This window comes from Lytechinus pictus, chromosome 2 (assembly GCF_037042905.1).
Source record: "Lytechinus pictus isolate F3 Inbred chromosome 2, Lp3.0, whole genome shotgun sequence".
Lineage (NCBI taxonomy): Eukaryota > Metazoa > Echinodermata > Echinoidea > Temnopleuroida > Toxopneustidae > Lytechinus > Lytechinus pictus.
In genome coordinates, this window is record NC_087246.1 from 52,027,091 (window position 1) to 52,051,883 (window position 24,793).

Sequence of the window (24,793 nt, forward strand, 5' to 3'; positions counted from 1 at the left end):
TATAAGATTCATCTAATATTTGGTATTTTTCACATATATATTAAATTTAGCTGATAGTTTCAGAAATTTTCTCCAGATTACCTTAGGTGTCAAAAATAGATCTTTCCTTTCCCCCTAAATAGAAATGAAGTAGCCCAAACGGGCCAGCGGTAATTATGATTTTGTCACTTCACGTATTTACTGCCGAATCTTATTCTTACCCATCTTAAGTCAGAATAAAGCCTAACATTCTTCACATTACTCTTATTCATCGAGTATGTTGCAACAATGGTTTCATCGGATATCAAAGGCATACTCAGAAAAGTTTTAGGTGTATTGAAACGCGAGGAGCTTGGAGATGTTGTTCAGAAATGGGGGGTTTTCGGCGAGGAACGCGTTCGAGAGGTTACCCAGCTGGCAAACTCCACCAGGCCGATGGTCCCCCGTAAATCCGTCACTGAAAAGATCGTACAGGAGTGCTTGGTGAGTTGAACCGGCCTGAGGCTCAACAGTGCAGAGCTGAGCCAAAGACTCAGTCTCATCTCTCTCCAATATGGGAGATAATCTCCCGGGGGGGGGGGGGGGGCAGTCAAATATATTGCTGTACACATGCGTAACAAAAAAAAATGCGTTTAAAGGGGCGTTTTTTCAGTTTTGGACGCGGGCCGCGCGCCCGGGGGGGCCACTTCCATTCACGAGTGGATACCATGCGCGACCATGGGGTCTCGAAAAGCACCCTAAACACGTAATTTCCATATTCTGAAAATGCACCCCTTAACAAGTATTGGCGCGTGAAACCCTACCCTTAACAAGTATTGGAAACAAAACGATACTCTTGACTTGGCAAATATTCCCTGAAATGAACCCCTAAACAAGTACAGGAATGTTTTATTGTTACGGGTCCTTCGGTCGTCGGCTTTACCTTATTTGGTTTAGTACGACCCCACTTTCTACACCTCGCGCAAATCGGACTCTAAACACGAATGAAGTGTTGGGGCAAAATGGACATCCTTTATAAAACTTTTTAATTTTGTTTTATCATTCCCGCAAATTCGACCCTAAACATGTAATTTTCCTAGCGAAATAGACACCCTTTTTTCATTATTTTTGTGTTTTTGACACCCTTATCACGTTACGTGCCCTATCGTGAAAAGGACATCCTTTTTACGTGTTTTTTTGGTCGCGCATGGTATCCACTCGTCAATGTAAGTGGCCCCCCCGGGGCCGCGCGTGCACCCATTAATTCGTTAATCAAATTCAAATTTCAAAAACACAGATTTTCAAAGAAAAGGGTGGTTTTGAAAGACTGGTCAATGGTCAATCGCGGGGTCAAACGTATTTGGAGTATGTTCATTTTCCAAAGCTTTTTTTTAAAGACTAGCCAAACGTGTTTAGGCAGTAGAGCTAGAGGGGCACGGCCAATATGGGAGACTCTCTCCAATACGGGGAGACTTATCTCCCATACTGGAGACTTGCTTTGCAAAAGAATTTAGAAACACCAACAAAAGCATATTTTTTCCACCCAAAATTTTGCCTCACTGAGGTCAGAAGGTGAGAAGCCCAGGCATTTGTTTTGTGTGTGGATGACAAGAAAAATCCTTATTAAAACAAAAATAGACAGTGATTTTTTAAAGTGGACGGTGAAAAGGGGTAATTTTTCACGAGGAATCTGCTTAAGCTTATCACATTTTCATTTGCCCCCAAGGTAACCCTTTTCCAGCAAATGTAAACAAAGGAAATTGGTTTCCCAAACTGTAGACTGTCTCTGAAATTCGATACCCAAATTCTTTACAAAAGTCTCTGATATTGGAGATAATCTCCCACAAGGGAGATGGTCTCCTATATTGGCCGTGCGCCTCTACTGTTAGGGTATGTTTTTCCCCCAAGCTTTTTCCCCGGGGCCATTTTCTGGTGACAACTTGTTTAGGGGCCAAAGTGTGTAAATAAAGCCTGCGAAAAACTTGTTAAGAGGGTTGTTTTGCACACAGAAAAACTTGTTTAGGGGATGTTTGGAAATAATTTGGTCACGCATGTATTCAGCAATACATTTGACTATGATAATCTCCCATATTAGAGACTTGCTTTGCAAAAGAACAAAAGAAACTACACCAACAAATGTCTCAAAATTGGTGATTTAAAGCCGGTTCACAGTTCCCCACACATATTAATATGAGGTATTGCCTTTTTTACCAAAAAGTGACACAGTTTGTCTCTGGTGTTTGAGAACGAGTATTTATCGCCGGATGGTTCGGGTAGGTGTAGCGGTAGTGAAGTGTAGTGGAGCCTACACGAACCATCGCCTGAGGTATATTATAATCTACCAAGCAGCCAGGACTCTAACAAAAATGATTTTGTGTAGCCTGTATGGCAGTGAGTCCAAACTTTGCGTGTGTCCATACTTTGCGGACGGTCATTATCTAAAAAACTAGCCAATATCCTTAAAATCTGACATCAACGTGAAAAGCGACCTAAGATTACCCATTGGCATAAGTTTCTTTAGGATGAGTTCAGTATTCATGAAGATATTGATGCATAATGGACATTGACACTTGGTTGAAGTCAAACTCGTTACTTTTGAACCATAGTAAATGTGAGTTTTTAGTTTTTGGCTCAAAGTTTCAACTTAACAAATTCAACATTGATTCCATTTCTATCTCCGGCAATGACATCCCCTTGTCAAAATCATGTCGCAATCCTGGAGTTATTTTTTCTCACATGTCCAACCAGATTACAAGCATTTGCAGATCAGTTTGTTATCAATTGCGCAATTTTGGCTTCATACGAAAATATCTCACTTGCTCAGCAACAGAGAAACTGCTACATTCACTCATTTCTTCACAATTCAATTTTGGTAATAGCCTCCTTTACAACTTACCAGATTCTTAACTTGGGAAATTGCAAAGGTTGAAACAGTTACAACACCCCTATATTGAAAACTCTTCACTGGTTGCCCCTGAAGGAACGCGTAGTCTTTAAAATCCTTCTTTTGATTTTTCATATAATCGATGGAACCTCCCCCAGTTACAATACTGTAGGTCTTTGAAGCGTGGTAATTACCAACCCTCAAGAAATTTATGATCCTCACCACGTTGCTAAGAAATCATGCGGGGATCGGGCTTTTGCTCATGCAGGGCCTAGGCTAGCCTGTGGAATTCTCTCCCACTGAGTTTGAAAACCCAGACTTCAGTGACGACCTTCAAGGGCAACCTGAAAACATACCTGTATAAGAGTGCTTTTTGATAGACATTGACTTTATTGTTCAGACATGTATTATATGTAAATATTTTTGTTGTTCTGCTCTGAAGCGCCCTGAGCATCTAATCAAGATAGAAAGTGCGCTATACAGATCTCATGTATTATTAAAAGATCGGCAAATTTGTCACATTAAGGGCCCACTCCGAAGAAATCTGATATTCTCAACAAGCATCACGATATCAGCTTTTGCAATCAGATATCATAAAAAATGCGAGTTAAAATGTGGTACTGACTGATTCTATAGCATTTTGTCATCAATCTGATATAAATATCTCACCTTTTGAGCTTGAGTTTTTCTTTAAATCTCCACAAAAAATTTTGGTCCGCGAATTTAGGCCACACTTTTTCAGAACAGTTTTCCAGCACAGCGTGCATTCGTCGATCGGAATAGAATTTTGAGATCGCGATACCAGCGAAGCCCCTTGCCCTACTTCACATTTTCGTCAATGATTTTGTACTTTACGTTCTTGCCGTCAATGGGGTAACTATTTCTTGAATTGGTTTTGTACAAATTTTGAATATTTTGTGAACAAATTTAAGCCTGATGAATATTTTTGAAAAGTCCGCGAAGTTTGCACACCCCATCGTACTAGTGTAGGGGCTGCTGTCATCATTCATGGCCATATTGTCAAACTGACTTAAAGACTATGAATGATGATGTAGACTTGTAGTACAGCCATGCGCGTGTGGTTGTACCCAATTCACTTCGGAGTTGATACAGTCACATGTGCACACGCCGCTGTTGAGAACACCCAACTTGTACAATTCGGCGCTTAAAATTCAATAAGAGGACTACGTTTGCAAACTTTTCATGCCTTGCCTACATGTAGGCCCAAGCCGTTCTCAAAATGGCATGCTGATCAGAATTGCACTCATCTCATTCAGGCTCAATTATTTCTCTAAATTGTTTTGGTTTCATTCTCACCATCCTCTCTCCTTCCCTTTTTATTCTTGTTTCAAATGCTATAGAAATATATGCTAGAACTTCTTCAATTTCAGCTTGTAGAGTCTGACTTCCTTCACGACGACTGGTACTTATCTGTGCAAATCAATCACACTTCCGGGAATTGTGTTTGCTTGCGCTTATATATGCATAAGTCCTAGTCGCAAAAGAAGTCAGACTTCGACCAGCTGAAGTTGAAGAATTCAGAATTCAAGTCGATACAGTATTTGAAGATTTAACTTCTTGTCTCTTTCAGAAACAAAAGATCAGCAAGAAGCAGATTACTGAGCTTGATCTCTTATGTAAGTATGAAAATATAGATCTACCCTAGGACAAGGTTGACATCTTTATCTCTTTTTCTTATTTCTGATTTAAAGGTCAAGTCCACCCCAGAAAATGTTAATTTGAATAAATAGAGAACAATCTAACAAGCATAACACTGAAAATTTCATCCAAATCGGATGTAAAATAAGAAAGTTATGACATTTTAAAGTTTCATTTATTTTTCACAAAACTGTTATATACACAACTTGGTGACATGCAAATTCGAGTCGATGTTGTCCCTGAGTCCCTACTCACTATTTCTTTTGTTTTTTTATTGTTCGAATTATACAATTTTTAATTTGTTACAGATTTGACAATAGGGACCAACTTTACTGCACCATAAAATGCTAAAGCAATGGTAATACCGCATGTTCAGGGAGTAATAAAACTTTGCTTCACCTGACAGTGAGGAGAAAGTTAGAATATTTCAATATAATAAATACAAAAGAAATAGTGAGTGGGTGATGTCATCAGTCCCCTCATTTGCATACTGACCAGGATGTGCATATAAAAGTTTTGTGAAATTAAGCGAAACTTTTAAATGTATTAGCTTTCATACTTTACACCTGATTTTGATGAAATTTTAAGTATTATTCTTTTTGGATTTTTCTCTTTTTATTCAAATCAACTTTTTGTTGGGGTGGACTTGTCCTTTAATGATTTATAGGTTTTTGATGAATTATTTTCTTAATTTCAAGAATCAGCATGTACAATAAGCTTAACCAGGTGGTCTCTTTCAAAGTCTGTGAGAATTATGATTTACAGGGAAATCAACAGGCCATGTAGTGTAGAGTGTTATAAACATTGAGCAGTATGTTGGTATGAATACACCATTGAAGGTTCAGTGAAACTAAACAGAGAGTTCGTTATGACATCACATGCAAGGTGCCATATTTCTTCAAGCTATTTACATGTACTAGAGATGTTAGAATGTGCAGATATATATTAATCATATTGTAATGAACTTCAAAAAAAAAAAGTTTTGAAATAGAGCTATTTGAAAAAAATAGGTAATAGGAGCTGACCCATACCCCACTCCAATATGTTGTGAATTTGTCCAAATATGCAAAGGGTGTTTGATTCAGAAGAAAAATAGAAGGAAATATTGAAAAGGGTTTCAAATATCCTGTACTGCAATTGATATTCAGTGTCATCAAAATGAGCAACTTGATTTGAAAAAAAAAGTAAGAGTAAAGTACTTAATATCTGACATCCACTGGAAGGACAGGAGGATATTTATTTTAGAGGATCAGGTAACATTGTGATCTTACTGAATATATTTCCTTTCTTGAAATTACTTGGAAGCTTCTGTTCCATTTCCAACCTTTAAGAAGAAAAATTTATCAAGTGCAATGAGTTTTTCTTTTTCAATTCCAGGTAACATGCGGCATCCTGAAAAGAAAAAATGGTCTGTTTATGAACTCAAGGGACTCGGTGAAGGTAGCTACATTGAATAATAATATCTGTCCATTGACAACAGTGGTTTCTTTTGTAGTGGGCCCTAGGAGTAGAAAGAGATTCATGCATTTAAACACAACTTAAAAATGAAGTGCAACTACAAAATATGCACATCTGATTTGTTTGAAATCAAGTTGCGTTTGATTCTTAGAGTTATGTTTGACTGGAACTCTTTCAGCAATAAGACGGGGGAGGGGGGGGGGGGTGGGTGTAGAAAGAGTTGCATTGTGCATTTTAAGTTGAGGGCCCATTCCTGAAAAAACCCAAATTGATCAATGTTACCAATCGACTATTGTCAATGATGTCCTCAATAATTAGAGCGGTGTAACATGTTTTTTAAATGCGCGAATGTAAAATATGTTTATAATTGGCTATTGACATATAATGTATTTTTACATCACTGTTGATACAAATTAACATTGCCTGTTGTAGATTGGAGGTGTACATGTACATATGTAACCCACAACTTATATCAGATTTCATCATGTTTACTATATTTTGTAATGTTAATACTGTCTTTGTCAACTTTCATCCAATTCATTTTCTTCTTCAGATCATAGCAAGAAGGCTTTTGACCCTCAAGTATACTTTGACAAATTGACAAAACACCTTTCTGTTTACTTTAAACATGTAAGTATGGCTCTGTTTCTGGAAAATGTACAAAAGAGATAAGACTAGAAATGTAAAAAACAGATTACAAATCATCTTACTTTTTTATTGTTAGAAAGGGAAAATATATTCATTATTTTCTTTTATAAATCATGTTCCTTTCTATTCCTTTCCCTATTTACTTTGCATGTTTTATTTTTTTCTATTTCTCTTTCTACCTTACAATAAACCAAAAAAAACTATTGATAGTTTCCTGTGAGGTAAAATCTGTAATTTTGTGTTTGAGTCATTGGATTGTGCCATTTGTACACATAGATTTCTAGGATTCTTATACATTTTTCGTCATGCATAGGCCTAATAGACATAGAATTTTTTGTAATGGGAGTTTTACAAAAGATGTAAACTTGTAAAATGTAAACTTGTAAAGTATTTTAAAGGAAACTCCAGATTCCTTTGGATTATTGGTAAATCCTTTTGTAATTTTCCTGATTCAGGATGCATTCATTGTAGGTACTTGCCAGTCACAGATCTGTATAATATCAATGTTCCAATGATATGATTGTTATATCTTTCTTTCTTTCTCATTCTACTACTTTGGAGCACTAAGACTAAGAGACTCCATTGTGATTTAACTGAGTATTAGTATTATTTATTGGGAACACCATATACATGTATGTTTGAATTATATTTCACACTAGGATTTATGTATGGACAAACGAGGAGAGGCTATTTGGCTTCGCATCGGAGTCTATGATAGCGGGAAAGATACTGCAAACACTTTCAGCTCTAATGCCATCTATGTAGTCTACCATCCACATTCTCGTCATCTTATCTTGTCTGTCGTGAAAAAAAGTCTTGTGCAGTTTGTTATGCAGGTACATGTAAATAAAGCTTAAAGATCATAGACTATTGTAAGATGGTGTCATAAACATAAGCCTCATTTCATGAAGGTTGCCGTCATTAATGCATCATCATTCACTGACAGTCACTATATTACCAGTGCCTATCAAGGAATTAAAATGAATGATTTCACTGAAATTGTTGTTGAAGAGATTACAAATGTTCATGAAATTGACAAAGACATAGACAATTCATTTAGGGTCAACGAACTTTGTTGTGGTATTTGTGGAATTATCATAACTTTAAAAGTTTATGGATCTAGTTCATGAAACTTGGACATAGAGCGACCATGTATCCCTGAATATCATGTGTGCGTTGCAGGTCACATGACCAAGATCAAAGGTAATTTCAGGTCAATGAACTATGGCTGTGTTGGCCTGTTGGGGGTATTTGTTGAATTGGCATCAGAACTTAAAAAGTTTATGAATCTAGTTCAAGAAACATAGACATAACGGTAATCAAGTATGAATGATTGTTTTGCACACGTCTTAGGTCACATGATCATGGTCAAAGGTCATTTTGGGTCAATGGACATAGTATTTTATTATAATATGAATGTTTTCTTTTGTGAATAATTATTCAATTATAGTAGCTGTTTTCAAAGTCAGCACTGCTGCTATATCAAATCGCGTGATGCAGGCTAGACTGCCAGAGGTGCTCCACTTTTTTATTATATCAATAGTGTTTTTTTATTAATAATTATTCTATAGCATTTTCAAAGTCAGATCTGCTGCTATATTGAATAGCGTAATGCAGGCGAGACTGCCAGAGGCGCTCCACTTGTTATGTGAAGTTGTTTAGATAAAAGAACTCCAGGCAGAAAAGGCAAAGTGCAAAAATGTATCTAAATTTGGATTAGATCCTTTCGATTGTCCTTTCTATGTCGACAAGTAGTCATGTACCGATCAGTCAATTTTAACATTTTTACAGAAGGAGGCCTCTCCTGGTCCTAGTAACTTCAGACATGTTCAACGACTTAATATAATATGTACATTTATTTTCTTCCAATCCTTAACAGGCTTTAATCTTATCGCTTGGCTGTACCAGTTGTAAAGAAACTAAGCTCACTGGATATCATCTAGATTCCCTGGCGGACCTTACCCTGAACTCTGCCTCCCAGGGCTGGTTCTCAAAGTTCAGACACAACCAAGTTGACACCAATCCTTTGGTCAAGACACAGACAAGGAAGAGAAGAGGTATGGTTGTACATCATGTTAGTTTCAAGAATGTGAACTTGCATATAGCATATAAGTTCATTATTAAACATAACGTAAAGTCTGCAAAATATTTTTAGATAGTTTATATAGTATATACATGTATATTAAAAATGCAAGTCCCAAGTTTTAAAAACATGCCATATTGATAAAATGAGACCAATTTAATTACTTGATCCAATGTAGAAGATGATATGTGAATATTGTGCAAGATCTACATGTATTCAAACTCTCTTCATTCCCGAAAAAGGGATTCTTAAAGAGTATGGTAGATTTCATGACTTCAGGGGGGGGGGGGGGCATAATGGCCCCCCTCGACATTACACAACATTATGTAAGTGCATGTCAGACCCAAAATTACTCTTAAACGTGATTTCATGTACAAATCCAATGCAAATTGTGTATTTAGCCAAAATTCATAAATGTATCATTATTTCTACTTTTACTGATTAAACTTAATTAATTTTGCCTTGTTTATGATCAGAATTAAGTCTGGAACGATTTCCATCGAAAAAACAATAACAAAAATAAAAGTAAAAAAACAAGGAAATACATAAGAAATTAAAAAACAATAAAATACATAAGAAATCGGTCTTGGTACCAGAATTTTTTTCATTCACAATTGTTAGGAATGCTATAAAGAATATTTTCACCAAAAAATAGCATTCTAGGAGCTTTATTTAGTGAATCAGAGCAAAAAGAATGATTTTATGAATAAATTAGCATAATTAATTCATATAAAATAAAAATATATGAATTCAGTGATATTTACCAATGCAACTGCGTAGATTACGTCATTCTCTACCATCATGCAAATTTTCGTTGTGATCGCGCAATTTGCGGCCGAGATCTTGAGGGAATGACAAGAATCAAAATACCCCGGGAGATTTAGAGTTAAGTGCACATTGTTGAATAACATAACACAGTGCACGTGATTTGAAAATAAAGAATTACATGTGCATCATTCAAGTCTTATACCATGGTGGGAATGTAGTCCTCATATGTACTGTTGTGAAAAATTTTATCTTGATTATATAAAATGTTGATTATTTTTCTAAGAATTTGTCTTATAATCGATATGAAACAGGTGTTGCCAGTAATAATCGATATACAGATACTGAGAAAAATGCAATTTAATGTAGAGATGAAAAATATCAAAGTTACTAGTAAATGAATTTTCTCAATTGGTGATGGGTACATACAGTATCACAGTCTGTCATTTCTGCTATACACAGTTTTATATAACCTGTGTAGTTTCATCTTTTTATGTACACAGGAGATTCTCTCGACTTGGAAGACAAATCCCTCATCTCTGAGAATGTGGAAGATGAGGAAAACCGAACAAAAGACCTGGACAGTTCGTTTGGACCAAACAAACAGCCTAAATTGGAAAGGATTTGCTACGAGGTAGTTATGCAAAGCTGTGCAATCTAGTGACAAATTAGTCAATAGGTGTACAATAAGATTGAATTAACTAGAGACCTTGTTACACATTCACACACAATTAAAAAAATGCCTTTGCTCAAGGTCTGTATCTTAATGTAGCTAGATGTCTGTTTGAAGATTGATATCAGATCGCAATAATACAATATGATCACACTGGGACTTGTATGCCCAACTTTATGCAATTATAGAAATGGGTTTTCTATCTAACTGCTGAGCGAAACGTTGGGGGCGGGGTAATCTACATTACCTGTAATGACTGTCATCCTCCAGGGGCTTGTTTCTAGAAGCCAACATAAGTCATACCTTATCCACCAATCTTCCTGAACCTGTCTCCTGACAGGCTTCTTAGCGAGACATCTCTTGATATTGATGCTAATGACAGAAAGAGTATACGAGATGTAGCCATAGTCCCCCCCCCCCCAAAAAAAAGAGGAACACTGAGATAAACTGGTTGAAAGTTTTGTGTAAAGTGGATTTTATAGGTTAGTGAACTGACTCAGACCATTGATCCTCAACTCCTTCACATCTGTACTTCCTACAATCAGATTGTTGGCTCAGCAAAACTGCATAATTCACATGTGAAAATCCAACTTGTATTCTTTCCAAAGTGACATCATTGTGCATTCTTTTTCTCTCTTTTCCCAGATGGAGAACAAGTTCAGGGGTATGCGCGCTGCTCCAAGGATGGCAACCCGTCAGGAGCCATTCCGCTGCACTGTCAAGTTTGAAGGTCCCGATGTCCTGGAAGGCCTTAGACAGCTCCATCCATCAGGGATCAGTTCTTCTGCCTTACCGTACCTCTTTGAACAGGTTCTATCCACTGGCAAGAACCACTTTCGCATCTATGACAAGTCTTCCAGAGACCGGAAAGGCTCATGAAAATTGATTTTTGTAGATGAGGAACCATGTAGTTTCCTTTGGATTTCAGGGGAAGCACTGTATGCATTGATGACACTACAATAGAAGACTGTGAGATGGATCTTAACAACAATCTTCAACCAGGTTTGTTTTAGACCTGTGCCAAACAGTTAGATATATTTTGGATATACATGGTGAAAGAGATCTGATATAAATATGTTTCTGATATAGAGAAAATCCCTATGATATCTAATCCTCTTTCTTCACATTCTTCAGGAGCTTTTTTACCTTAATAGCAGGGCCCGCTGGGAGAACAGTTTTCGGAACTGAAGTGGCTACCCTGGGTAAATATACCTTTATTATTATTATTATTACCTTGATGAAATGTGATTCAAGATATACCATCATAATTTGGATGGTCCCTAGGTCTGGATAACCTAATTACACAGAGATGGCATTGTATCTTTGCTCTTTATTTTCAGTTCTAGCAAACTTCCACTTACCCACAGCCATAATTTCATTTTTCATTGTGATTGAACTTTGTACAATTACAAATTATTCTGATCACATCTCTAATAAACACAGACCTTTGAATTGATTTTAATTTACTTTCAACATACACCATGTTCCATCAGATTAGAGCTCTGTTTAGTCTTCTATGAAGCTAATTTGAATTTGACTGAGCTTTGTACAATAATGACATTCATGCTTTAGTTTTGCACCTGTGGTTACTATTTAATTTGATTTATAGATTTGTTTTCTTTTCTTAGAAGAGTTTTCTTCATTAATTCCTCTTGGAATGGACACGAGTCCCACCATTGTGTCATTGACCTGCTACACAATAAAGATTATGCAATAAATATGCATTGTGATATTTATATCACACCTGGGTGTAGAGTGGTAAATGTAGATCATCATCTTGGCAAAGGGAAATAAATGTCTTGGGCTCTTGGCAGAGTCCATATCATATATATTTGGTCAAATACGGTCCAAGACAACCCTTTAAATGGTACTTTGATAATAAGAAATGGGTTGCAATCATGATGAAAAATACAGACACATGTAAATACAGATAATGCCATTTATATTTATTTACCAGAAAGGGATTGTGGGCGGGAGGGGAGCTGCTGAAATGGATGTCAATAATATGAAGCAAGATTCAAACACCTACTTGTTCATATAACTTTTAGTCAGACATGTCGTAAGAGCAACATGAAAATGACCATTCATTATGACTTCCTACATTTTTTTTTGCCAGGTTTCATTATCCACAGTTGTTCATGGATTGTGGATTATTGACGAACAGCTGTTTAGAAACACCCTGGTTGTTTTATTCAGCTGTTTGTAAGTCCTACATGACTTTACACATGTTCTTGTGCTTAATTTTATACATTATAAAGTTTCGTGATTTACCCAAGTGGGGTTGCATCCTTTAAACCCTAATGAAAATTTGACAAGTGATAAACTTTGCATTCAGATGCTTGTTTAATCTTCAAAGACTGGATTTCAACCGAAGCTGATGGGAATAAAAAATAGACCGAGAATATGCGAAACTGACTAATAGCTCCATTAAATGCCCCTATTCCCCCCTATTCTGTGAACTTGGGGTGGAATAGACAATTTTAGACAAATATTTATCAGAATTTTTTTTTGGGGGGAGGGGGGGAGTTATGACTTTTTGTATTATATGTAGTGTACATACTTATCTGAAATGCTTATACTTGTAAATACTATTATTGTTTTTATGCTAGACTTTGTAATTGAAATAAAATCAGTGAGTCTTACAAGTTTATTCATTTGTTTGTTTATTATAGTCAAGTGTTAGATTTTTAGATAAGGCTACTTTTCTGTATTGGGCACATTTTTATATTACAGCACGAAAGGGAAAAAACAATGGAAAAATAATGTCCAAGGCCAGTGAAAGGGGCGTAGATGGGCGATGAGGCCAGTCAATGGAGCATCCAAGACCATGGCAGTGGATGGTCTTTCATAATAAGCACTGCATACTCTATTCATTAATTATATAATTCTCAAGTCACAAGATGCTGGAGTTGTCAGTTGAAATCACATTAATATATAGATGTAAACTTATCCTAACTTTGCCATTTATATGACGTTAATACTGTAGTTAATTACTTTTCATACTTAAATTTTACAGGAATTCTGAAATAGCCTTGTCTTTACAAAATTTCAGACAGATTCATGGATGTAAATATTATCAGAGTCTTGGGTAGTCTGTATAATCAAGCAATACTTGAACATGGAACACAATATTATTTGATCATTCTGTCATCACACATTGGTCATCTTCTTTGGACAATCTTTTGTATTTTTTCCTAGCATAAAGATATGTTAATCTTTTCTGTCCCATATCTTTCTCAATTTATCTTTCATCTTTGAATTTATGTCTTCCCTGTTCCTTTGTAAAGTTGCATTAGGGTAATTTGTACTGTATTATAGTAACCTTTCCAGATTAACTGTCCGACACTTATATGACACGCATGTGTTGATAGTGTCTTTGATTTTTTATCAATCAATCAATCCAGTCCTTGTCTTCCTTATTCAACTTTCAAAACTGTATTTCTTTTTATTTCCTTCTTTTCTCCACTGGAATCTTTCTTTCTATCTTTGTTTTTTTCTCCTTTCCTCTCCCCCTCTCCTTTCTCTTGCCCACATTTTTAATTGCATAAATTTCTAATCTCTTATAATTTTTCTATTGAGCTTGCTACTTGGTCTTCATCCTGTAGTTTTTAACTTATCTTTCATGTATCCCATTTCCTCGGTCACACTACAATCTTCTATTTCTCTTTCATCTGCCTCAATTCCACTTCCTTATCCCCATATCAAACTCTACTCACTGTCTCAAGCTCTGAAAACATTACTTGCACAAGTACCAATAAATAAAAAGCAAGGATAAACACGCACATCTCCAGTCAATTGCACTTTTGAAATGTTTAGTAGAGGTCATGACAACAGTTATATAAAAATATATGTGAATTTTAAAAATAGTAATAAAAGAGTTTAACAGGTACATGTACACGTATGTTGCACCTGATTATAAGAAAGGTTTAAAATATTGGCGTATCAATTTAAAATGCTACACATAGTCTAATGATGCACAGCCCATCAGCCACCCAATAATGTTATAACAGATTAAATTTACTGGGTATTACCAATGTCCTACTGGCAGTGAACTTCTTTACCAGGGAAGATGATATATTGTGTCGTTACCCCCTCCCCCTATACTGAAAAAGAGTGCATCACTTAACCATGCCCATGCAATGTACAAATCTTTGGGGTCAAGAGACCACAGTGGGATATAACAAGAGTGGTAAAAATTGGTGGGAATTTCAGAAGCCACATTCAGGGAAACAAAATTAACATGGGTCATTTGTTGTAATGGAGAGAATCTGCACCAGCACAGAATGTGTTTGTCAGAGATGAGAATTTCATACACAGAGGGAGAATTTCACAAAACAAATAGTGATTTTCACTGACTATTGTTATTTAATAATCTAGCAACTGAAATCCTTGCATTTGATTGGATCATAGCAAATTTGTTAATGAAATTAGTTGTTTATTTCATGAAAACAATCCCCAGAAAACTTTTGTATTTACAAGATCAAATTCCCCCAGCAAGCCTTCATTACATGTATCCCATACAATTTCATGAAGTTTTCAGTGTCATTCCCCAACAGTTGCTGTAAAACAGTCCAAGATCAAGGATTTTCAACCAATCTAAACCCAGAATTTCAGCAAAATTATCAGAGCTGACAATTCAGTCTGTGCCAACAAATTTCATGGAATGGTCCCCTAAATTTTACATATATGTTTGGATGCATTAATATTGGGTATATTTTCAAACAAGATAAAATCTTGTGTAAGAATACATGTATATTGCTACCGGTAGATTACAGAAAAAAAATATGCCTTTGAATTTCAGTAGACAAAAGACTTTGATTTTGGTGCAGAGATCACTCTCATTAAATTTATCTTAATGGCATTTACTAACATCAAACAAATTCCTGAAACCACAAATAAATCTTTATACTTTGGATGTACATTTTACATTTATTCCAAATTTGGTTTACCTTGTAATAATTGTTCTGTTGTGAATTTCCCTACAATCTCTGAAAAAAAAATTGCATAAAAAACTAGAGTAGTTCAAAGAGTATCGGTCTAAAATAGAAAGCTTCCTCGTTTATGGCTTGAGCAGTAGCAACTTGATTTCAAGGCATCCTCAAACTCTTGTGTAACCCTTGACCTCCAGTCATCTCCCACAATGCATTGGTTAAAAACAGTTAGTCTTGGTGCACCAGTCTTTAGAATGTTGTAGAGGCAATGCACTCTCAAGGCTTCTCTAGACAAGAATGGACCAGTCCAACGATTCCTGTGAGCAAAATATAGAAAGCACAAAGAAAATAAGTTTAAGTGAGGCGAATGTTAAATAATAATGATGGCTACATATAGATGATGAAGCTACTGGTAGAATTAATGTCATCATTGCAGTAAAGTGTTGGTGGTGACAATGATCGTTACATGATCGATGATGTTGATAATCATGATGATGAAAGTAGTCATGATGATGAGTCATCATGGTGATTGTAGTGATGCTGATTATAATCTGTGGAGCAGAAAAACTTTTGAATAAATATGTGTATTGATTAACAAAATTCAAAATCTTTGGAATGCTTCCATCTCCAGATTTTGATTTGCTCTAAAATGTGTTTAATTATTGCAATTAAAGGCGAATCCCGTCTACTGAAAATGGTAATTTGTTCTTAAAAACAGTTCAGTATCCTTTTGACCTTATGGGGGCAGGCAATATATATTCAACATAAAATATCCCTGACTGATTAACATAAAAATACAAGAAATATGTTCTTTTATCCCATTTATTTTAGGGTATGGCCCATCAAAACTAATTTACAAATTCTCTTAGGAAGACTAGTTACTCTACAACATTACTTTGAATTATGAAACATTCTTACAAAATATAAGATTGCAAATGGTCATTAAAAAAATCTGTCCTGTTGGATTCCTTTCCGTTCTTTTATTCATTCTTGCACTTGCTCATGAGAAGTACATCCCCCCCAAAAATCATCATTTTGAAATCCGAATGATTTTTCAATAAAGCCTAGTAGTACCTTGAGGTGGATAGCGATGTTAAAGCTGGTAGATGTACACTCCTTAGAAAGAAACAAGTACTGTTAGAGATGTCCAGCACCTCCAGTGATTCTGACCTCATGATGTATTGTGGAAAAGACATCATTCCGATTAATGGCACACTCACACTCAGCTTGAGCCTCTTCAGACACGGCAAGCTCTCCAGCAAGTAATTCAGGTTCTCCTCTCTCAGGACAGAAAATACCCAGTACTTATCCAGCTCCAATGTGTGTAGCTGCTTGAAGGTTGAGAGTGATTTGACTGAAGAAAAAGACCAATCAAAAGGGGTATGGATTTCTTCAATGGAAGGGCACATCTCACCGAGGGTCATCAGCAGGCACAAGAATGATTTGACCCTGTCTGATTTCCAGGTAATCTCCGGTGCCTGAAATGGCATGAATTCTGGAGAGGCTGTCCACTCTGCATGGACCACCTTGAGTTCATGCGAGTTGGTCATTTTGAGGAGATAGATCAGGAACTTGAGCCATATTTCCTCGCCCTCGATGATATCCAGCTGGAAGAACAAGTGACGCAGCAGGGCTCCTCTTGACACAAAGTGATAGATGTAGTTTGTGGCCCTATCCTTGATACATTTGATGGCTTCGCACTTATCCTTTGGGAGATGTCCTTGAGCCAAAGCAAAGGTGAAATCAGCCACTTGCCACAGACGTGGTGTTCTCATTACCCCAGCCCATTCTGAACACACTTTGGCAGCCTCACATTTATCAGTGTCACTTAGAAAGGAAAATATTCTTACTTTGCATTCCAAAGGCAATCTGGAGAACAAGGCTCCAAAATTTTGATCTGGCATATCATAAGATGTACCACACTGTTCCTTCAGGTGTGGCTTTGAATCCCGTTTACTTCTTGCTTTTCTATGACTGATGTAAGGCTGTCCGCAATTTAATTTTCGCTTTTTTCTCATACAATACGACATAACTGGTTTGGTTGCAGCTGGTCTTGATTTCAAGCACTTTCATTTGTCATGTGAATTTTTCTCTGCATTCGCATATTGGAGAAAGAAATCTTGATCCTTGTCCTAAACACATGGAGAGCTTCCTGATGAAAATATAGACTTCATCCATTTACCTACATAAAGGCAAACAAAAATTAATCATTGTGGGTTTTTTAGTTTGTTTTGAAGAGTTTTGCCGATATCACATGTTGTAGTATACTATGGATGTTAAGTAGATTCTAGTCTAGATACACACATATAACTCAGTTTTCGGCACTTTGGCATGATGAGGTGTAAGGCTTAAGCTCTGCCTAAATATTAAAGGGGAATTTATGTGAATTCCATTTGCATTTACTCAATATTTTAATGGCCATCAATTTTTATTTTCAGCTCTTGGTTCTTTGTGAAAATTTGAAATTTATATTATTTTGAATGCCCTCTCTCAAATTTTTTAAAGGGGAGGTTCAACCTAATCGGTTTAAAGGAAAACAGATAAAATAAAGAAAAATATTAGAGAAGGAAATGAAAATCCATTAAATAAGAGGCTCAAGATTTTTTAAGATTTGAATTTGTAAGTTCATATGCGAGCAGCATCCCCATCCCTAACCCAGAGAGCTCCCGCCCGCTACGCGGGCGGGAGCCCAGAAGCTTACCGTGTATTTGACCATATTCACCGGACTAGGGTGATTTATGGTCTAAATATTTCTCCAAATGAATTGTGAAAACAGAAAGTATACAATTACCACGATTATATGGATGAAGGTCTAACGAGTGGCAGTTTCCTGACATCTGGGCACAGACTGGAACCTCAAAAAAACGAAAAGTTCTCTCCTCTACCCCAGTCTCGATCGGCCATTTTGTTACGATTTTTAACAAAAATGGCCGATCGAAACGGGGGTAGAAGGAGAGAACTTTTCGTTTTTTTGAGGTTCCAGTCTGTTCCCAGATGTCAGGAAACTGCCACTCGTTAGACCTTCATCCATATAATCGTGGTAATTGTATACTTTCTGTTTTCACAATTCATTTGGAGAAATATTTAGACCATAAATCACCCTAGTCCGGTGAATATGGTCAAATATACGGTAAGCTTCTGGGCTCCCGCCCGCTGCGCGGGCGGGAGCTCTCTGGGTTACCCCATCCCATAAATTCAATTTGTTAACTGGAAAGGATATTTTCTTATAGCCTTGGACTCCAAGGCTATAAGAAAATATCCTAAGAAAATATCCTTTCCAGTAAACAAACTGAATTTAGATAAAAAAATGTGTCTGCTGTTGGGCAAGAACAATTTTTTAGAGTAGAGATATGCCCGTGGTCCGAGTTGTCCCTGATTCACACTGTACCCTCATGAATTGAATGCACAAAGCCTCAAAGGCAAAGCTGAGCTTCGTCTTCGAATTAAATCGCCGCTTTCGTTTTCTACTGTCTCATGTCTTCGTAACCCGGCCCAGGGAGCTCCGGCCATTCGCGCTTCGCGGGCTGGAGCTCCCTGGGTTAGGACCAAAGACCTTATAATATATTACTAGACCGAAAGCTGCGTGCGCGTTCAGCACAAAACAAATAAGATTAGGCTCCGCCTACCGCGATCATTTGAAGACAAAAATAAGCCCTCATTGACATTCATGAGCATGAAGATATTCATAATCCGGCCTTTTCATTGGCGAAGAGCGCATTAATACGCAATTTCCCCGATTCTTTGTCATCGATACTAGTGGTATCGTGTTACAGAATTAATTATTCATTTGACCTCATTACGTCATCTAATTTATTCATTCTGAAACTTTTCTTTCCACACACAAAATGGACCTACGAACACTCCGGTGAGTACGTATTAATTGATATAAACACATGAATTCAGTGGACTATTTACACATTTCACACTGTATTTTGTGATCTTAGGTTATTTCTTTAACAAATTAGAACGTTTGTATCATTCTTCTGTTAAAGGAAAGCAGAATTTGGTCTTTGAAATTGAAGTTGGATTGTCATCGTCGCCCAGTGTAGCCTGTATGTTGCTTGCAGTGTTGTGGTTATGCCGTTATCCCGCTATGCTAACCACGTATTTTGTACGGGCTCCTAGCCGGCTGGGAATCGAGAGATAATCGGGCTGGTTTGGTTCACCTCCAACAAGGACCAACCCACGATTGATTAAAACAAGAAGAATGAGGCTTCTTTTTGTACACTGTAACGTTAGATCAAGAGTGAGATCTGCATCTATCTTCAGTAGATCGAGACTCAGTCAGGAATAAACTGCGGAGTGTGGATGAAGATACGCCTGTCATTGTGTCAATCCTCAGTCCTCACTTTGTTTCAGATATCAAATTTATTTTGCATAACTTCAGGCTTCTGCATTTAGCCCCCACCCATTTTAACTCTTATTGTTATTTATAAATATAGTTAGACTCGGTCTTAGAAATAACATGCTGCTCTGCATGTTTGTCTTATTATCAATAGATCTAGGACCTAGATCTTCTTAATCCTAGGCCCTACTTTATATACACTTAGAATTAGATCTAGGCTACTTTACTTCAAGTTTTATTTATTCATCGATGCTGTCAAGAGCTAGGCCTACCTAATTCAAATCTAGTCTAACTTATACTTTCCAACCCTCGACACTTACCCCCAGAGCTTATGATAGGTCTGTAATTTAGGCCTAGATCTAGGTCTGGGCCGAAACGACTCCGTTTACATGTACGAGTATGACTGTCAGTGGACCAAGGACTAGATCTAGATCTACTCTCGGTCAATAATGGCAATGAAGTCTTAGCCAGGAATAAAAGTCAGAGTCAGACATCAAAAATTTCTAAACCGATATAGGGTCTAGATCTCGGTTTAGAACCGAAGCTTTACTTTCTAGTTCTAGATAGATCGAGAGTCCATCGTTAGTCTAGATCTAGACCTAATTTAGATACATGAATGTTGTCGCACAGCACTGAGTCTCGTTGGACTAGATCTATACTTTCTTACAAATAGATCTAGACCTAGTGCATGAGATTATGGAATTATGTTAAAATCAAATGAAATAAGATTCGGAAATAAAAAGATCCAGATTTTTTTTTTTTGGGGGGGGGGGGCAGACATGTGAAAAATTTAGAGAAACCTAAAATTCAGAAGGCGAGGGACAGATGCGACCAATATTACCTATATAGGGCCGTTTTGTGCATTTTCTAAAGTAAAATTGAAGGATGTCATGCAATTCTCTTTTTGATGAAGGTTTCACATTTCAGCTCTTGCCCAAACCCCTCCCCCTATACATACGGCCATGAAAAATATCACTTCTTATTATTGTTCTCTCTTTTCTTTCACAAACAGGTTGAGTTTGAATAACAAGAAAAACAGTAGAGGTCTACCCATAATGGTTCAAGATGATGATCATAAGTGCATGCATCATTTTGCAGATTCTCATCCAGGTATAAAACTTAAACTAACCCATACAAAATTACAGATACATTACATGCATTGAATGTTAACCATGTTTACATTAAATAAAAATTATCCGAGCCACAAAGAGGTAGGATCTGTAATGAATATACACTTCTTAAATATACAGGCTCTCGAGTCTAAAATAGAACCAATGCCAAAAGTTATGTACCTTGGGCAAATTTATAAAATACCGGTAAGGTCATGTCCTTGATCTACTAGTAATTAAATGGCCTTTTTATTTCCTATTTGTTTATAAACAAAGCAATATTTATTTTTCATATTTTACAAAATTCATTTTATTCATTCTTTAGTGTGATATTCATATTTCATATTTGTAGATTTACGATTTTTTTAAAATCTTATTATTTTACATTTTGTCCAATAGGATGATGCAGTTTTACAATTTCCATGGAGGTGATTGATGATGATAAATAATTGGTGAAGTAGGCCTAATAGAACAGCGACTAGACCACAAAGAGAAATACAACCTACATCAGTTATATGAGTGAGTTAATTAGTGAATATTTTTAATAATGGAGGTTGTTCACATTTTTTTTTGGCAACAAATAAACCTGCCTTTGAAAAACCCATTTCAATTTTGTTTTTAGATTATAGTTAGTGTCGTTTTTAATCACAGATCAAAATATTCTGTGCAACAAAACATATCAACTTTAATTCTGACTATTTATATAATTTACATATGTTGATTCATATATTCATATTTATGAGAAATCTCTGACATTTTTTCATAGAGTACATGTAGTTATAATGGAGAGTGGTATGTAAACTGCATAAAACAGGTTTAAGTGATATGCTTTATAGAAGTACAAGTTTATAATTAGTAGAAGTAAGATTTCCTGTTATGTGTTGAAGAAACATATATATGTATAGTCTCACTCTTCTTAAAACATTTATGTTTTATAATTCACGACAATTTTAATTTAAATTCATTGATTTTCTTTCTCTATTTTTTCAATCTGCAGGACTGGTGTAACAGATGTTTTCATTCAAGAAATCCAACAAATCAAGAGTCTGACTTAGGAACCACTTGATGAAGATGGAAAAGGTTTTTTTTTTTCCAAGTCCAATTTTTCAAAAAAAAACATTTCTTGTTGATTTTCATTAAAACTGGTTGCAAAAGGAGAAGCTATAAACATACAAATAGGAGCGGCGGAGTGAAGTTGAAAGTGGGGGGGGGGCATAGGGAAAATGCTGTATTACGTGAAATTTTTAAGAAGTTGCAAAATTTTGACATTTTAAAAAAGAAAATCTAAAGTATTCAGAATGATATATTTCACTTTTTTTTTTTTTTTTTTTTTTTTTTTTTGGGGGGGGGGCAAGAGTCCTTCAAGCCCCCCCCCCCTCCATCTGTACAAACCTGATTATATACCCCCACTCATGAATTATTAAACTTAATGCACAAAGGATTTCCTTCATAAGTATATTATCGAAATGAGAATATTGTTTTCTTGTTTCAAAGGGCAATCGTCATGGTGACCATAAAACGGGTCCTTCTCAGGTGGAAGGGGCACAGAACAAGTTCTTTAGGAGCACTTTTCTTGGGTAAAAGGGGGCAGTGATTCGAGAAAGGGCACTTACAAGAAGGCGAGGGGGCACTCTTTAACACATGAAACGGGCCCTCAGATGAAAGGGCACAGAACACGTTCCGGGGGGGGGGGGGGCATTTATGGGTAAAAAAAATGCATACAAGGAAGAGCACTTGGTAACACCTAAAACAGGTTCTCGTCAGGTGAAAGGGACACAGTACACGTTCGTGAGGGGGCATTTTTCTTGCATAAAAAGGCACTTTTCAGTGCTTCAAGAAGTAGGGGGAACTGTGCCCCCCTCCCGAGGATCGCTGCCCCAGCATACAAAAAAAAATTATTTTGGTTCAAAGTATTAACATATATGCTTAATAAAAAGGCAAAGCTTAATCCTCTGATAATGTGATATTTTTTATGGCTAATTAATAAAATTCATCCCTAACCAGAGAATTCCTTTATGTCTTTCATTTGTGTTCATATAGTATTTGTACAGAGCTAAAATGAAAGGGATTTGGAATTGGCAAAATTCAAAATGAGATGAAGATCGAGAGAGGGAAAGAGTGATGAGAAGTGGGTTGAAAAGAGATGAGAAAGAAATGGAGGGGCACATATGAAGAGATAATTTAGAGGGGGGTGGTAAGAGAGCTAGAATGTGGGAAGTAGGAACAAACGGGGTGGAAGAGAAATAAGACAAGATTTATGGAAACCAGGAGACAGATAACAAGTGGGAAAAGAAGAAGGAAATATATGAAGAGTTTAGTTGCAAAAGGGGTTAGGGCCACTTTGGACCATTCCGAGAAAAACCATGTTTTTATTCTCACTTATTGCAATATTCTTATGAGAAACTAAATTGTCATGATGTACTACTTTACCATGTGAACATAAAATTGGGTATAAAAGAAATCTACCTGTCTTCAATTTTTTTCTATATACTTATAAAAAAATATCATTGTGTACCTAACCCCTTTTGCAAGTAAATTGAAGTGAATCCAATCTCTTTTGATTAAAAAAGTGATTTTTTTTTGCCACTTCCATTCACGTTTTCATTTGAATTTCAAATTTTCTTTGGTATCATCAGAGTGACTGAAAATTTAGAGGTTTAGAGACAGAAAACAATAAAATATATGAAAAATGGACCTAACCCCTTTTGACAAATGAGTTCTTCAGAAAAGTTTAGTTGCAAAAGGGGTTAGGTCCACTCCTAGAAAATAATTATTTTTGAATTCTCCCATATTGCAATATTCTTATGCGAAACTGAATTTTCATGGTACCCTACCATGAGAACATAAAATTGGGTATAAAATATATTTACTTTTTTTTAAGATATTATTTTCCAAAAAAAACCCTTTTGCAACTAAACTGAAATGGACCTAACCCCTTTTGAAAAAAAGGTGATTTTTCTTTGCCATATTAGTTCACTTTTTAATAGGAATTTCAACTTTTATATGGTATCATCTTATATAGCTACTAAAAATCTATACATTAAGACATAAAAATCAAGTTTGATGAAAAATGGACCTAGCCCCTTTTGAAAATGTGCTCTACATATGTAGGAGAAAGGCGGCACAAAAGAATTTTGAGTGAGAAAATGATTAAATGGAAAAAAAAACAGAGTAAGAAATGCTGGAGAATAAAGGGGACAGGAAACGTATTAAACATGATAAATTGGGGCCCGTTTCATCATGAGTTACAAGTATGGTAGCCACGATTTAGGGATAGCAAAAGCTGTAGAGACCTCTTTACCTAATCACGACTTGATCTACTCTTTTCATCTTCCCTTTTTGAATTAGCAAAGGCCTATAAGACGCAATACAAACAATGCTTTGTTTTTAAGTGATATCGCTTGTGATATCGATACTTTATATAGCGCAACGTATCGTCTCAGATTTGCGCTTGCTTGATTCGCTGAATCCTTCGCGTCACGAGCGCGTAACAAAATGAATACATTAATGAATTTGCCAAGTTGACCTTTGTCATTACGCTGATGTGCGTATTGTCTAATACACGTACAAAACCACAGTTGACGAGGGAGCATCGTACGAAATTAATATTAATGAGGGCTTATTTTAGCTTCTAATGGATTAAACAAAATGGCGGTAGCTTCGGGGGCTTGGTTAGGACCACTTTGTCTTCGGCATCGCCCGGCTACAGTGCCTCCCGGTCGCGCGGTCGCCCGCATCTGAGCCTGCGCCTGCGGTTCTCCTATAAAGCGGCGATTGAATTCGAAGTTTTGCCTTTGCGCATTCAATTCATGAGGGTAACCCACCTCCCCATTTATTCAAACCTCACCTCTTTATTAGTTACAATGCTAAAATGTAGACCTAGTACCATCAATCAAGCAAAGTATGACACAGTTCAGTTGGACTGTAAACATGGCCTGGTAAAGTCAGGAAATGTTGTTATGATCTCTCACTCGTTTCAGTTTCTCCGCTGTTCGTGTGCTGCAGTTTGCGACCATTATCGAGATAACAGTTCTGTATGGTGTGCAAAAAGAGCCAAATGCAATAAAAGGAAAATTATTTTTCAAGTAACCCCCTCCATCCCCTCCGCCAGGTTTTAGCTCCGGATCACGTGATTTGAGGTTTCATCTTTTATTTGTTACCTTTGAATGATCGACGATAAGTCTAAATATATGCATTATCGCATTTACTGATGATTAATTAATTATACAATATCTATACTATAGGCTACAGTATATATTGGTAGCCAAGGAAGGAATTTA

At 36.4% G+C, this 24,793-nt stretch overlaps 2 protein-coding genes across 3 annotated transcripts; one reads left to right on the plus strand and one right to left on the minus strand.

The window, feature by feature from the left end:
* Positions 1–136: 136 nt before the first annotated feature.
* On the plus strand, positions 137–12,773 carry LOC129254014 (centromere protein N-like). Its single transcript, XM_054892460.2, has 8 exons — positions 137–462; positions 4,434–4,479; positions 5,879–5,941; positions 6,513–6,589; positions 7,267–7,443; positions 8,487–8,664; positions 9,959–10,089; positions 10,774–12,773. The coding sequence occupies exons 1-8, from the start codon at positions 268–270 to the stop codon at positions 11,005–11,007; spliced, it is 1,101 nt and encodes a 366-aa protein (XP_054748435.2). The 5' UTR covers positions 137–267; the 3' UTR covers positions 11,008–12,773.
* Positions 12,774–13,914: 1,141 nt separating this feature from the next.
* LOC129254013 (uncharacterized) lies at positions 13,915–24,551 on the minus strand. 2 transcript variants are annotated; one of them, XM_064095120.1, is made up of 4 exons: positions 24,196–24,478; positions 18,241–18,612; positions 16,134–17,709; positions 13,915–15,376 (listed from the first exon to the last, which is right to left on the minus strand). In XM_064095120.1, exons 3-4 carry the CDS (start codon positions 17,087–17,089, stop codon positions 15,166–15,168), a joined length of 1,167 nt encoding a protein of 388 aa, XP_063951190.1. In that variant the 5' UTR covers positions 17,090–17,709; positions 18,241–18,612; positions 24,196–24,478; the 3' UTR covers positions 13,915–15,165. The 2 variants fall into 2 exon arrangements, with proteins under 2 accessions (XP_063951190.1, XP_054748434.2); XM_054892459.2 differs by lacking the exon at positions 18,241–18,612 and having other exon boundaries at positions 16,134–17,241; positions 24,361–24,551.
* Between the last annotated feature and the right edge of the window lie 242 nt (positions 24,552–24,793).